Below are 14,961 nucleotides of genomic sequence, written 5' to 3' on the forward strand. Positions count from 1 at the left end.
CACTCCACCCCCAGGGGCAGCCTGGCTGGCCCTGACACTGGCTGGTCCAACCCACTGCCCAGCCCCCGCCAAGTGTGGCTGGTGCACACTGGGGAAAAACTGAGCAGGCATAGCCCTCACCGTGGAGGAGTGGGGATGATGCACATCTCACCTAGCACAGCAGGGAAGCCAGCCCTGTAGCTGCGGTGAGGCCCATCTGTTTCCAAGCATAAGCCCCAGCCTGGAGCTCCCTCAGAGAAGCACCCCAGGAATGCCCAACAAGGGCTTAGATCCAACAGCAGATCCTAAGTCTGGGACAGTGGGAATAAACAGTTGCTTAGGCAAGTTTCACCCTAAACCAAGACTTGGGGACAGTAATTTTTGCAGAGCAAAGATGGCTGTGTGATTGCTTACTGTCAGGAGGTTTGCCCAGGCTTCCAGGGTTGGGGTGCGGGTCCCACTGCTCTGGTCTTGGCAGCACCTGGCTCAGCCTGCCCTGCCCTCCTCTCCCTAGGCCGCCTCCTGTAGGCCTGGAGGAGCTGGGCATAGGGTTGAGGACCAGTGGGACCATGGCCCAGGCTTCCAGAAACACGTGGGCCATGGGCCTGGAGCTCGCCAGTGAGGCAGAGGAAGGGGAAGAAAGGACAGGCAGCTCAGATGGGTTGTTGCTCCTAGCAGCCTGCAGGGCTGCCCTGTGCCCCCTCAGTTCCCCTCCCCAACCCTGCAGCCAAGCATGGCTGGGTGGTCCCATTTCTCATCCCTATCGATTATGCTGGCAGAGCCCTGCAGCACAGGATGTAAATCATCGTCCCTGGGGTATTTAACCCAGGGAGTGTTAGCTGGAGGTGGCATCCCTTATAAGTCCTGCATCTGATGTTTTTATATTAATTCCTATAGTAGCCAGATTAATTTTTATTCCACTGACTATTATCTCTTCTTCATTGACTAGGAGACATTTCTGAGCAGTGTGTATCTTGTGGAGTATCAGTCATTTAGTGGGGTGCTTCCTCTGGTTGCAAGTTTTTTCATTAATGTAAAAGGAATGAAAATTCCTTTGCTTCAAAGACTCAGTCTTTGGAAATAACAATGCACAGGCCAGCCAGAGTCACTGCTGCTAGCACCACCACCACCATGTATATGTGCTGTCTGGAGGGGCCTGTGAGCCTCTGACTAAGAGTGCAGAGTCCCCTGGCATCCTCTCTTTCCTCTTTTGCCTCAGTCCCCCTTGGCCATGCACAGGACCTAATTAGCCTCTGTCAAGGGACCATGGCTTGGCAGAGACCAGGTCCCCGAGAGCCAAACACGTGGTCATCAGGATGATGGCAATAACTGTCTTGCTCTGAGGACCCAGTTGAAGACATGGGTGTTAGGGGAAGAAAGCTGTCTGCAAATACAGGTGGGTCCCTGCAGAGGAATGGAGCAGTCATGTTCTGGGTGATGGTGACAGCCCACGTGCTTTGCAGATGAGAGAATCATGTTTGCTGGAGACTCTCTGAAGCTCCACTCCATGCAAGAGTTGGATGGCAGTAGAACCCAGCCCAAACAAAGAGATGACCACCCTTTACCTGCACAGTGAGTGTGCTGGATCGCCCAGTGGACTCAGTCGGGTCTGAGTCTCCCATGAGGGACCCAGCTGAAAAAAAAACGGGTGTTAGGAGGAGAAAGCTGTCTGCAAACACAGGTGGGTCCCTGAAGAGGAGCAGAGAAGGTGAGTTCTGGGTGGGCTCCCAGCAAAGCCAGGGCCATGGGCATCAGCCAGGGGCAGATGGAGGCTGCAGAAAGGGAGGAGACACAGAGGAGGGGAGGCTCGCTGGGAACGGGGCATGTGAGCAGCAGAGTGAAGCAGGCACCTTCCATTTTGAGATCCTCACCTGTGTCTCTCCCATTGCACCATGCTCTGGGCAGCTGATCCCCACCCAGTGGGCCGGGTACCAGCAGCATCAGCAGCCCCAGGGATCTAGTCCTGAGGACAGCCTGTCACCCTACTCCCACACCCAGAGTTAGAACCTGGGGGGCAGGCTCACAGTGTGTTTGACCAGCCTCGCACTAGAATTTGGAAACCAAGAACACAGTGAAGTCAGGGCAAGAAGCCCAGAGAAGGAACAGCTGGGTTTGCACCTCAGCAATCTGCCTGGAAAATGGGGCACTGCTCCCACCCAGGCGGGTGTTGTGACCCTGAATGAGTTAGAAGCTCCAGTCCAGGGCTGCCCCCATGTAGGTTCTCCACAGCCATGAGCCATTCCCACTGTGCTCATTCAAGGCTGGCCTCCTCTTCTAGGAGAGATGATTCGGGCCTCAAAGCTTTGCCTCCCAGGGAAACCTCACTCAGCTTTTCTTCTAGAGGTCAGACATGCATAATTCAACCTTTAGGATTTTGAGATTGCTGATAAATTACAGATACAAATGGGTAACCAGGCAAAGCCCCTCTGCAGACTGGGTATCCTCCTGGGAAATAAAACAGAGGTCACTCCCTCCTGCCCCCCACCACAGGGAAGGTCACAGGAGCCCCCAAAGATGAAGGCTGCTTGCATTTGTGGGCAGCTGCTTCCAAGACAACCGTGAAGAAAACAAAAAAAGGTTGTGAATGGTGTTAGAGAATCAGCCGTATCCAAGCATCTGGATCCTGTAAGGAAACAATTATGAGGCAGGAGCGAAGCTTTAGAAGATCGTAGGTGCTTCATCCAAACTCTTCTCTTCCATCCTTGAGGTGGACTCCTGATGAGGGTCTGGGCAAGTCCCAGGAGTGAAGGAGGTAAGCTCGGGGCCCCGGTGCGGGGGTGAGGGAGGAGAGCAGGCACCCAGGTCCCTGCTCAGTCCCAGCCTCTCTGCATCAGTCTCCCTGTTCATTCATTGCCTGATACAGCTGTGGATGAAATGAATAGGACAGGGAGTGATCTGGTCATTTAGATAAATACATCTTGTAGACCAGCCATCAGGTTCCTGTGGGTAGGAGGGGCTGGGGGCTGGGGAGGGGAAGGAGAGCTGCTGTGAGTGAGGAGGGTGCTTCTAAGCTTCTGAATCAGCTTTCCATGAGACTCCAGGGGTCTGGGGCAAAGAGAGGGTCTGAGACAGGCCTCTGAGGGCCAATGCTAGGGGGTGGGAGATGGAGGGGCAGAGTGGGAGGGCAGAATTATCCACAGACATGGAAAAGCCGAGGTTCAGTTTCTCAGTTACAGCAGTTTCTCAGTTACAGGAGTGGTTGAAAATGTGGTTCCGGGTGTCCTCCGAAGTCACCTAAGGGAAACGAGGGGCCCTCCCTGAAATCAGTGTGGAGTCTTAGTGTATTGATTGATTAGAACCTTTCTCCTGTCCCCGGGAGATGTCCTGTGTGGAGAACAGCACAGACACAGTGGAATCTTCTCACCCATCCCCAACCACCCGAGTGCTCATCTCACAGCTGTACTAGGAGGTGGACTGCTGTGCCCACAAAGTTCACATGGGCTTCCTTTCAGTTCCATCCATGTGGTTTCTGTGAGCCAGGTCCTAGGCCTTCCTGTGTGCCCTCAGCCCACCCACATCCATGTGTACTGGAAAGACAAGCCCGAGTTCTGCCTGGCTCAGCCAGGGGGCCTCCCCGTGTGGCTGTCACAGCACAGACAATCTGTGGTGCATTCTTCCATGGTACCCTCATTCAAGGACAGGTTACAATTCTCAGAGGTTGCAACTGCATCCACCCCTCACAATGCAGCCCCTGTCTTGGGGGGCAGGGCAAGGGCTGAGCAGCACACACGGGGTAGTAGAAGCAGCCCCACTAGTGGCTACTTGGTGTCTGGGCTGGAGCTGGGCAGAGGGCAGCTGCAGGGCTCCCTGGAGGTCCTGGGGCAGAGCCCAGGATGGGCAGGTAGGGGCCTGTCTCTAAGCCAGAAGAGAGAAGCTTCCAGACATGATTGCATCTGACCTTCTCCTCATGTCTCCTTTCTCTGGCGTAGGGCCTGCAGTGAACTCAGCTCCTTCTTACTCCTGGGCTTCAGCGTGGGGGAACTTTTTAAAGTTTCCAACCCACAGAAAATTGCCAACCTCTGTAGGCTTGAGGGGGACCCACGATCTCCGCACAGAGCCCTTCTCATTCCTGTGGACCTCTGTGGGAGGGAGGAATTGGGGGTGGGGAGTGGGAGAGCTGCTCTGAGTGAGGAGGGTGCTTCTAAGCTTCTAAATCAGCTTCCTGAGAGACCCTCCACCCCCAACCCTGCTGGCCTGGAGCACCAAGGTCTTCAGAACCTTCCAGAACATTCCTCAGTTGAGCAATCCCAGCCCAGGGCCAATCCCCAGGGAACCTGGAGTAAGAGAAGCTCCCCTTGCTGAGGATCCCTGTATCCTTCTGTTTAAAGGGCCAGAGGGAGGAGAAGGATTCTGAGCTTTTAAGAGGTCTCTCAACAAAACACTCCCTGATGCTCGTCTGACACTAAAAACCTATTCAAGTCACAAACTTCTCCTGCGGAACACATCTCAAAAATGTATTTATCTAAAGGGCATCTGTGTTTGGTCTCAAACTCAAATGCTCCAAATGTCAGGCCCTGAATGATTTATTTGGGGCCTCTTGTTCCCTCCCTGTGAATTGTCTTCCAGCTCCAGCCCTGCTCCTGTCACCCCTTCCACTAATGTTTACAGACTCAACAGGCTTCTGTTCACACCAAGGAGGCAGCCCAGAGGGAGTTGGGGGCAGAGGGGTGTGAGTGTGCACTGGTAAGGACTGATGCTGTCACAGCAGATGGCCCTGCCCTACCTCCTGCCTCCTGAATGCACCTTGTGCCTCTGCCCAGGCTGTCTTCTTAGCTTCCAGGGCCATTCCTCACAGCAGGTCATCCAACTAGCACCCTGAGTCCTCACCATGTCCCCACGGAGAGAGCCAGGAGGTAAATCCAGCACAGTTAAACCAGGAAGCAGGACTTCCCTGGCTGTGCAGTGGTTAAGACTCCATGCTCCCGATGCAGGGGACATGGGTTTGAACCCTAGTTGGGGAACTAAGATCGCACATGCTGCAGGGCATGGCCAAAACAACAACAACAACAACAACAAAAAAACAAAACAGGAAGCACACTGCGTGCCTGTGTGTGTGTGTTCAGTTGCTTCAGTCGTGTACAACTCTTTGCGACCCCATGGACTGTAGCCTGACAGTCTGCTCTGTCTGTGAGATTCTCCAGGCAAGGATACTGGGGTGGGTTGCCGTATCTTCCTCCAAAGATCTTCCCAAGCCAGGGATCAAACCCACATCTCCTGTGACTGCTGCAACTTAGGCAGATTCTTTACCACTGAGCCACCAGGGAAACCCAGGAAGCATACTGGGTTCCCTTCAAATTGTTTAGATGGAGCATCTGAGTATCGGCTAGGGAGAGGGGTATCTTGGAGCCCAGACTTCTGAGTGACAATTAAGAGTTGAACAACAGAGGGGGCCAGAAGCAGGCAGGAAGACAGAAGGACCAGCCAGTGGAGGTCAGTGGCCACAGAACACGTGGGGAGTGAGACCATTGGAGGCAGGGTGGCTCTGGAGCAGAGGGAGGTGGGCCCTGGAGAGGGGCTAGATGCTGAGCTCCCAGCCCCAGCAAGCAAGCCCTTGGGTCTCAGGCTGCTGCACAGAGTCCCCTGACAGCCCTTCATCACAACAGATTAACATGCATGAGCTCATCAGCCCCTTTCCAAAGAGGCCCCTGAGAACAGGGCCCTCCCAATGCCCACTCTGCCTACAGGAGGCAGGGGTTTCAGGAGACGTGGTCAGGCTTGGTGCTGGGTCTGCAGGAGAACAGAAGATTCCCCAGGATGAGAGAGAGTGTGCCCAGGGGGAACCCCAGCAAGACTGCTGCTGTTGGGGGTGGGGGTGGGGGCTCTGGCACTTTCAATCCACCAGGAAACAGAGTGGAAGCTGCTGGATCAGAGAGCCCACTGGGACTCAGCAGGCTCTGGTTTCTCTGCTCTCACCACAGCGGGGGAGGTTTGGGCTAGGAGCCTGCCCAGCCCCCCAGGATCCCCAGGAGGAAGCTGGGAAGGTGTTTCTTAGAGCATCAATGCCCAATAAGTACATAGCCATGTATGACTACTTAATTTTACATTATTGTAAATTCAGTTCCTGAGTCACACCATCCATATCTCAAGTGCTCCACAGCCACACTTAGCTAGTGGCCCTCGCATTGGATGGAACAGAGGAGGAAGTTACCACCATCACAGAACATTCTGTGGACAGCACTGGGGATGAAGGCCAGGCTGGCCAGCTTCTCAGCAAACAGGGGTGCTGAGGTGTGCCCACCTGGGCTGGGTAAGGTGTCTACAGCAGAGCTGGGAGCTACACCCCCAACCATGCACCTAGGTTCAGATAGCCACCTTTAGGGAGGTGTTAGAGAGGAAGCAATGGGGGCACCCTAGATCTACCTGAGACAGTACTCCCCACCTCCCCCAGCCACCCAGGGAGGCTGCCATCACTGAACAAGGTCTTTAGGAGCACTTCCTGGATTGGGGTGGGGAGAACAGGTGTCAGTCAGTGCCCTGCTGCTCGTGGGCTTGTCTATAAGCACAGGGGGCTGGGGGAGCCACACAGGTTATGCCCTCCCACAGGCAGGTGGCCTGCCCCCCTCCCCCTCATTTCCAGGGACAGCAGCACCCCCCAACACACACTGCCTCAGCACCTGCAAGCATGAGATGGATGTAGAAGCAGCACACTGTGCCTGGAGCTGCACCCACCCCATCCTGGGCAAGGAGGCCTCAGAAGCCATTACAGGACATTAAGTCAATGGACTTTCTATTTGTCAGCACACCAAGAACACAGCAGGCTTTTTCTGCTCCTAAAGATTGCCTGGGTCAGAGCATTCACTCTGCCAATCCTGCAGGCTGTAACCCTCTCAGAGACCAGAACTGCACCTTCTAGAAGGATGAGGTGAGGCTGCCAAGGAGGTGCTTCATGGGGAGACAAAGACTTATCCCTGCTGGCAACAGAGGAAACGCCAAGGCCCACCCTGTCACTTTCCCCACACCCTGTGGGCAGCACCATCCCCAGAGCTCTGTCTTCTTTGCCCAAAGTCAACTCCCCGGGACATCCGCCCTGACAGACACCCTGTCCCATGTCCCTTCCCATCTGAGGTCACTTGTGAATGCTCTGTGTGTCTGTACCTTATGTGTTGGCGATTGTCCTTGAGAAGCACCCCAAAGGAAGGGTCTTGGCTTAGCTCACTGTAGTTTGAAAAGGGTGCTGGGAAAATAGTGCCCAGCAAGTATTTATTAAATAGATGAGCTTTTCAAGAAGAGCAAATGGTAAATGTGCAGATCAGGTGAAATACAGACTTGGATGTGAATTTTTGAGCAACAACAAGGCTCAACTTCATGCTTGTTGATCATTTTAGGTTACATGACCAGGGAGGGACATCCAAGGCCCCTCCCTGTAGACCCTGGCTAAGCGACCCTGCCACAAGGCAGACCTCCCTGGCCTTGTGATTCTGCCCTCCTGAATATGACAGGTAGCATATGCTACCTGTCACCAGTTTTGTTTTATTTTTCCACTGTGGGCCACAGAACAAATTGAGAGGCATCATCCATCTTACCTGAAGGTTTTGTCATTTCAGTCTGGAAACTGGAGAATTCATAAATAGGTTTTGTGATGGTAAAGGTAAGCTTAATTTTTCATTCACCTCTAGCTAATAACTGATGGGGAGGTTCGCCTTTGCTTCTAGAAGCAAAAGGGAAAAGAAAAGGCTTCCCAGTGACAGGATAATTTGTCAGAAAGTTATGAGTGAGCACAAGCAGAACTGTATAGGAAGTGTGTATTGAATGATATGAAATACTGGCTTCTAATTGCTGCTGCCTTTTCTATCAATAATACATGTTTTCAAAAAGCCTTCTGTTTGCATTTACACAATGGGCTGTAACTACTGCAAAGGATCCATTAAGACCTATTTTAAAAAGTGCATTCATAAAAACTTGTCTAAATCTGCATTACCAGGCAGATTATGAAACTGCCCTGGGAGATGTTTTTTCTAAAGAGCATTCAGGCCATATCTGTTGGACTGGCCAATTTGAGCTCCCTGTTACTGCTATGGCTTGCTTGTAAGCTAGGACAGTCCTTCTTGGTGTCCTTGAGGCAAGAGGCAGGCACTGAAAGACCTGAGGCCCCATTAGGTTCCAGCGGTCTCCAGCCAGTGGTACCCTTGGGCTGGGGACTTGATGTGAGCAAAGCCCCCAAAGCCTGGGTGAGGTATGAGCATAAATCAACCCACCACTCCCGAATGTGTAATTACATGCTCAGATAAATGCTGCGGTGGCAAAGAGGACTCTGGGGTTTAGGGCTCTCTCCTCCCACTGAGGAAGCTGTAGGCCCTGTGGGGAGGGCTGCAGACGGGCGTTGGCTCCTGCGCGCTGGTGTCACTGGCTGCCAGCCCTATGCAGGTGTGACTTGCTGCCTGTGTAGGTGGGAAGCCTGGGCGGAGGGCAGCAGACGGCCGTTTCAGGGGCCACCTGTGTTCTGTGCTACCTGAGCAAGGCCCACTGGCCACTCTCACCCCGGCTCAGCTTCCACAGCTGACGGGACCCAGTGACAACAAGGACAGCTCCTGCCCATTGCCTCGGATTCACCTGTCCTCAGGCACCTAAGGGGAGAGAGCTCTGCTTTCCTGAGGCCCAGAGATGTTGCAAACATGCTGAGGTCACACAGACCAGAGAGAGATGGCCACGACACAACTCAGAGGCTGCCTGCAACCTTCACACCAGGTCACTGCCCCCAGCCTACCATCCAGACAGCACCTTGGACTTTAGAGGACCCCTGGAAGAAGAGCCAAAAAAAAAAAGCTCATTTTCTAGAGAGCCAGAAACAGTGCTGATTCTGTCAAAGCTTCATTTGGTTCAGCCTCACAGCACTGCCAGGTAGTTACTGTATTATTACTTCCATGTTCTAGTACATGATGAAGACCCCGAGGCCCCAGTGATGCAGCTAGCCTGGTTCTTGTGCTGTGGGGAGGAATGGAGAAGAGATTCTTCCAGAGAAGGGGGAGGGAAGCAGGCGAGGGAGGAAAAGGAAGAACAGAGGAAGGAAGGGAAAAGAGCAAGGTGGGGCCAGAAATTCAGAGGAGAAAAACAACTCCATTGGGGTGGCCCATGGAAGGGTGACTGGGGCAAAGAGTTGACGTCAGGCCCTCTGGTGGAGATGGGCCTTGTCTGGGACTCATGGGGGTCTCATAGATATGCAGGACCCAAGGTCAGAAAGCCCAACGCTTCACCTCTGCCCTCTCCTGGATGATTATCTGGTCAGGTCTCTGGGCATACACATGGGGGCGAGTGTGCATCCGTGTCCTGTACATGACACAGGTATATGCTCATGCATATATGTGTACATACACAGATGGGGATAGAACTACACATAGGAGGCTCCCTGGACTTTTTTCTAAGAAGAATGCAATACCCCCACCATAGTGTTAGATGTTTTCTCAAGACCCCCAAGGGTGGTGGTGGAGAAGGAGAGGAAGGGCCTGAGGGGATCAGGCAGAAGCACAGTGTCCAACAGGCCCTTGAGGTGGTCACCCAGAGCACGACTGGACATCCGGCCTGACCAGTGTCAGCCAAGGCTTGGCTGGGGCAGTTCCACAAGGGTGGGGCCAGTTGGAAAGAATGCACCAGGCCACCCCTCTTCATTCTGCATCCTCCTGTCACAGAAGTCTGTGTGTAACAAATAAGTCTCTCTTGGGATCTCCCTTCCTAACTCAGGTCCCTTTGCTGTGCACAGGCCTGAGCAGCTCAGCCTTGGTGGTTACTATTAGCACCAGAGGTAGGGCCTGCCCACACCCAGGGGAGTCCCCCACAGCCAACTCCAGCCCCAGATGTCCAAGAGCCTGAAGCTCTGGGAGGGTGAGGCAGGCAACATAAGGTCTGGTGGCCGCAGGGTGGCTCTCCTGAGCTGGTAGCACTGTGCCCTGGCCTTCTGCCAACAGGCTGGCTTGAACATCTCAGCTGGCAGGGCCCCCAGCCAGCCTGTCTTGGCAGCTCCTCCTCCTGAAGGCAAGTGACTTCACTTTGACTTCATATCTGCGGTGATGTGCACAGCTCTTACTCAGCTCTGAGCTCAGCCAGGCAGTAGGGCGCAGCTCTGTGCACAGCAGGAAGAAAAGACCCTGAAATAGGGGCACTTCAGGCCTAGGGACCTGGGATCCTCCCACCCCAAGCTCCCATGTGCATCCCATTCCTCTGTGCCCCGGTGGGGGCCAGACCTCAAAAGGCAGCTGGGAGGCGGTTGGAGAACAGTGGACTTTTCCCACAGGAGCCTAGTACTCACCTCCCACCTCACCCCAGGACCTCCCATTTTAAGGACCCAGAGTCTTCCCTCTTTAGTATCAGATGTGTTTATAGGCATCATTTCTTGGGGCAAAAATTAAATTCTTTTGGCCTCCAGTTCCTTTTTGCTACTTGCTCTGCTACCCTGTCAGCCCCACATCCTAAGAATTCTAATGTGTGTGTGTGGCTGGGGGGAAGGGTATTACCCTCCAAGCATCCCGTTAACGCTGGCTCCAAGTCTCTTTGAAAGGTGTGCCCAGTCAGATCCCTGTTTTCATTGGCTGGACCAGTCCTAAAGAGGGGTTCACAAACTAACGCTAGGACACCCCCAGAGGGACTACGGAAGCCACTCGCCAGGCGCACCCATGGAGTGCACAGAAGGCGCGCCGGCTCCGGGTCCCTCACGGAGGGGGGTCTTCCCCTCCTCCCGCCTCCAGCCGCAAGACAGGCCGCGCTCCCACCGCACCTCCCCCCCTCTGAGAAATGGCGGAGGATGCGCGCCGCGCCCGGAGCCTGGAGGCGGGGCGCCTGCCTGGTCTGCAGGTCTCTTCCGGCTCACCCCCAGCCAGTCCGCCCAGAACCCTTATCCCCGCCTGGTTTCCCTGCCCTCTCTGGGCGGCAGGGAAGGTCGAAGCGCAGAGACAGCGAGAGGGCGCACAGGCTGAGGAAGAGTGACTGTGCGTGCGGAGGTGCACGGCTTGGGGCTGCGGCTGCCAGGCCGGTAGCCGGGTCCGCACCTCGCCCCTACTCGTGCCCCGCCCGGCCTGCACCCCGCGTCCGGCTCTGGGTCTCCTAACCCTCGCCCCGGGGTAACCGCACCAGGGATCGCCTGGGGAGGAACCCCGCGACCCGTCCTTACTCCTGCACCCTGGCCCCGCCCCCCCCCGCCGCCGCCGCCGCCGCCGCCGCCGCCGCCGCCGCCGCCGCCGCCGCCGCCGCGGCCCTCACTCCCGCACCCTGGCCCCGCCCCCCCCGCCGCCCTCACTCCCGCACCGTGGCCCCGCCTCCCCGCCGCCCTTACCGCCCCGCCCCGCCCCTGCTCTCGCCTCGTGCGCAGCCCACGCCCTCCCCGCCTCAGTCACGTGCTCGGAGCCCCGCGCACAGTTGCAGAGAGTGCCCTGGAGCCCACGCCCCGACGCTCGGTGCCCGCAGTGTTCGCTGCGTCCTCCGCTCCCGGACGGGCATGGGGCGGCCCGGCTGAGCGCCGCACCCCGCTGCTGAGCCCCCCAGCCCAAGGAAGCGTCCCTCTCGACGCAGCCGCAGCGTCCATCGGCGATGGCGAAGGCGACGGCCAGCCCCGTGGGGCTGCGGTTGCTGCTTCTGCTGCTGCCCCTGCTCGGCGAAGGTGAGTTCTGTCGGGGACTGGTGCCCGCGGCGGCCGGGGCGAAGTTGGAGCCGCACGGTGGTGTGGACGCGTTCGAAAACGCCTTTCTGTTGGCGGCGGGCAGCAGGCCACGCAGTTACTGGCCGCTTGGGCTCCACTGGGAGTGGGGTGGTGTGGCGGGCAGCACACCTCGGGCCCCAGGCTGGGCGGGTCTTGGGCCGGAGCGGGACACGGGCTGGGCGCCTGTGCCCAGGGCCCGAGTCGCAGCCGCGCTTGCCTGCCTGGTTGCGCCTGGCGCCGCAGTGGCGTCTCGGGGCGAACCAAGCGGATCTTGTTGGCGTTTCGGTGCAGGTGGGGGAGGACGGGTAAGGTAGCCCTACAAAGCCTGCCACTGGGGCAGGAGGAGTTGTGTTTCTGTAAACGATTGCTCCGTCTTGGTTTCCTTGTCACACGCCGCGTCAGTGCATTTTTCCTCCAGCTCTGATATCCTCTCTCAGGTGAGAGCAGAGGAGATCTGCTCTTTTTAAAACGGTTGCTTTTCCTTGTGAGTTTTCGCCACCCTACTTCTTAAAATCCCCCAAGCCTGTGGTTTTTAGGGAGGCTGCCCCCGAGGGCCCGCTCAGGCTGGCCCAGCACCACCGGCCCTGGCTCCAGTCCCACCCACGTCTTTAGAGTCCCCTGTTGCTGCTCCACGGGGGTACCTGAAGGTGCGGCCTTTGGCACCATTTGACGGTTCGGGGCCAACATGCACCAAGCGCTTTTACCATCCTGGAGTGGAGTAGGGCTGTGTGTCATCAGCATCGGTGCTGGGAGGATTCGAAGTGGCTTTGCAAAGGCTGGTCACTGCCCCCACCTCCAAAGCTCTCGATAGATGAATGAAGCCCAAGGCTGTGAAATCTGCTCCTTACCCCCTGCCCCCCATGGCCACGAATTTTAGTTTCTCTCAAATTGTCCCCCATTGTCTTTTTCTTAAATACTTAATATGTATGTACTAAATTTCCCTCTGAGAGTAGCCCCCGCCACCCTTCCCCACCTTTCCCTGTGGCCTTTGGGAATACAAGAGGCAGTGAATGGTTCCCTGCTTCTGGCCTTGGGTCCTGCACAGACGGTTGGTTCACAGGCCTGCCCAAGGTTTCATTTGTATGACTGGATCCTAAGCTCAAGAGTCAGATACTTACACTAGGATAGGCCCCCAGCCCATCACAGGAAAGGCAGGGGAGAATCCTTCCCATGCCCTGGGGAAGAATGGGGGAAGCATTGGGAGTCTGGGGTCAGGGTGCTGTGAGGCAGAAACAGTCAGGAGAAGGTTGAAGACACTGCAGAAGTAAACACAGACAAGGCGTTCAGAAGATCTCTTGTAACTCTGCGTTGCAACTTTGTAGTAATGGGCGGGTGATCACCTGAGAGGCCGAAGCCAGGGTGGACTCGGCGGCCTCAGAACCTAGCAGAGGACTTCCCATGCCTCTCCTGTGCTTAGCCAAGGTGTCCAGCTGAGGCTAGGAGGACTGGACTGGGAGCAGGGCCACTAGCATGGACATGTGACACTTGGTAGGAATGCAAGTGACTTTTTCATAGCCCGGACTTAAGGAGTTGGGTGGTGGGAGAAAGGCCCTCCAATCCAGGAAAAGCAGGTCTCCTGTCCCACCCACTCTTTCAACAGGATGAATAAGAAACTGTGATTGACGACACTGAGAGTGGAGAGGTGGCCCTGCGGTACTCAGGAGGAGACAGCTGGGCCTTTGGAGAGGTCTGCGGGCACACTACTGAGAGTGGCAGTTCTGGAGCTCTCTCGGTGTGGTGCTCCAGACTGCCGCAAGTGAGCCAGGGCCACTGCTCTGGGACTCGCCCAGGCTGGGAGTAGCCCGGCCTCAGGGCGGCCCCTTGTGGATGCAGCCCTTCAGTGGCCGTGCCTGTTACCTGGGGTATGGGCTGGGTCTCTAGGGGATGAAAGCCCTCGCTGCTGGCCTAGACCTACCTCCCCCAGACCGGAAGCTCGCTTCTGTGACTGATGAGAGGCGGGGTAGGGAGGCAACCAGATGGAGCGGCAGTGGCCTGGACCCCAGTGTTGGGGAAGGAAAGCACTGCCTCAGGGCTGGCAGGGATGGGCTAGAGGGCTCAGGGGTGCTCAGACCAAGGTCATAGGACATCACCAGACCCCTAGGGTGTGCCCCTGTCCACATGTACACACTCTCATTGTGTAAGAATGCACACGCCTTCAGAAAAAGGTGCCATCTCAGACACAGACTCCCAGAGTGGGGCAGTACTCCTCACCCACACTCTGGTATCTGTGAGGGCATACATGGGCACACACACACACTCTTGTATCCATGCTCACACACTCTCACACTCACTCTTGGTGATCACTGAGACACCACTGCCCTTTCTCAAGGATATGTGATCATGAGGCCTGTGGACACACTCACACCCATGCTCGGCCCCTCACACTACACCCTTATCTGGGAAACCCAGCCCCCCCTCCCTGCTACTCCCACACATTGCGACTCCCGCATGTATACACAGGGACACCTGCTCCTCCATACTCACACTCAGGGGGCACAGCCTGTCCACCTGGGGCATCCTGGATCCAGAGCTAAAGAACTCCCATCTAGAAGTTGTTCTCAGAAGAGTGTGTGGCGTTTTACTGCTCCAGTGCAGGTACAGATGTCCCCATGGCATGGATGAAGAGACTGATTCCCAGCTTCCAGGGCTCTCCCTGAATGTCTCAGGCTGACCGCTCACCCAGCACCTTCTCCCTGACCTCCTGCTCTTCCTCACGAGGCCTCGCACCTCCCATCTTCCTGGCCTGGCTTCTGGGGTCCCATTTTGCTCAGCACCTCTGCCCACAAGGAGAGACCTGCCCCCTGTGCCTGCACGCCCCTGGGGCCTCTCACTCCCAGTACTGGCCATGACTTACAGCCTGCTCTCCAGGCTGCGGGCCCTGCCCCTCTGCAGTTGGACCTAGGTGTGCCACTTCTGCCGGGACCAGCAGGTGCCAGCGCAGCCCCTCAGCCAGGAAGACTGCTCTGCCGACCTCTTTGTTTCTCTTTCTGCCTCTTCCCTCTCTGGCCAGGGACGAGTGGTGGTGTGCTTCATCAGGCTCACTTGGGTCCCCCTAAGCCCTTCTGGCCTCTGGGAGCTGCCTGCGCCCCACACTGACTGTCCTGGGCCCTAGCAGAGTCCAGCCTTCTGAGGGAGCAAGGGGCTGGGTCAGCTGGTAGGCTCCTTAGAGTGGGGTCTGCGAGCAGAGAGCAAGTGGGGAAGTTTATTGAGACCATTGCAAAATTGCCTTTATTCTGCAGAATTACATTAAGGATGGCTAAGTAAATCACTGTTTCCTTGGTGGTGTGAAGAAAATGGGATTCTTTTACCTAATGGGGTGCTAATGGCCTTTTAGCCAGGGGAGGAGAAAACAAATGAAA

The 14,961-nt window shown here is 56.2% G+C and overlaps 1 protein-coding gene and 1 long non-coding RNA gene across 2 annotated transcripts in view; both read left to right on the plus strand.

The window, feature by feature from the left end:
• Positions 1 to 14,961, plus strand: part of LOC139033625 (uncharacterized) — a 329,098-nt gene that overhangs the window by 184,380 nt on the left and 129,757 nt on the right. The gene's annotated exons all lie outside the window — the stretch shown is intronic.
• Positions 11,290 to 14,961, plus strand: part of RET (ret proto-oncogene) — a 52,611-nt gene continuing 48,939 nt past the window's right edge. Inside the window, 1 exon segment of the mRNA XM_070463056.1 lies at positions 11,290 to 11,563. Coding sequence (XP_070319157.1) covers positions 11,494 to 11,563 — 70 coding nt within the window. The 5' untranslated portion in view covers positions 11,290 to 11,493.

This window comes from Odocoileus virginianus, unplaced genomic scaffold (genome assembly GCF_023699985.2).
Source record: "Odocoileus virginianus isolate 20LAN1187 ecotype Illinois unplaced genomic scaffold, Ovbor_1.2 Unplaced_Scaffold_23, whole genome shotgun sequence".
In the NCBI taxonomy this organism is placed as follows: Eukaryota; Metazoa; Chordata; class Mammalia; order Artiodactyla; family Cervidae; genus Odocoileus; species Odocoileus virginianus.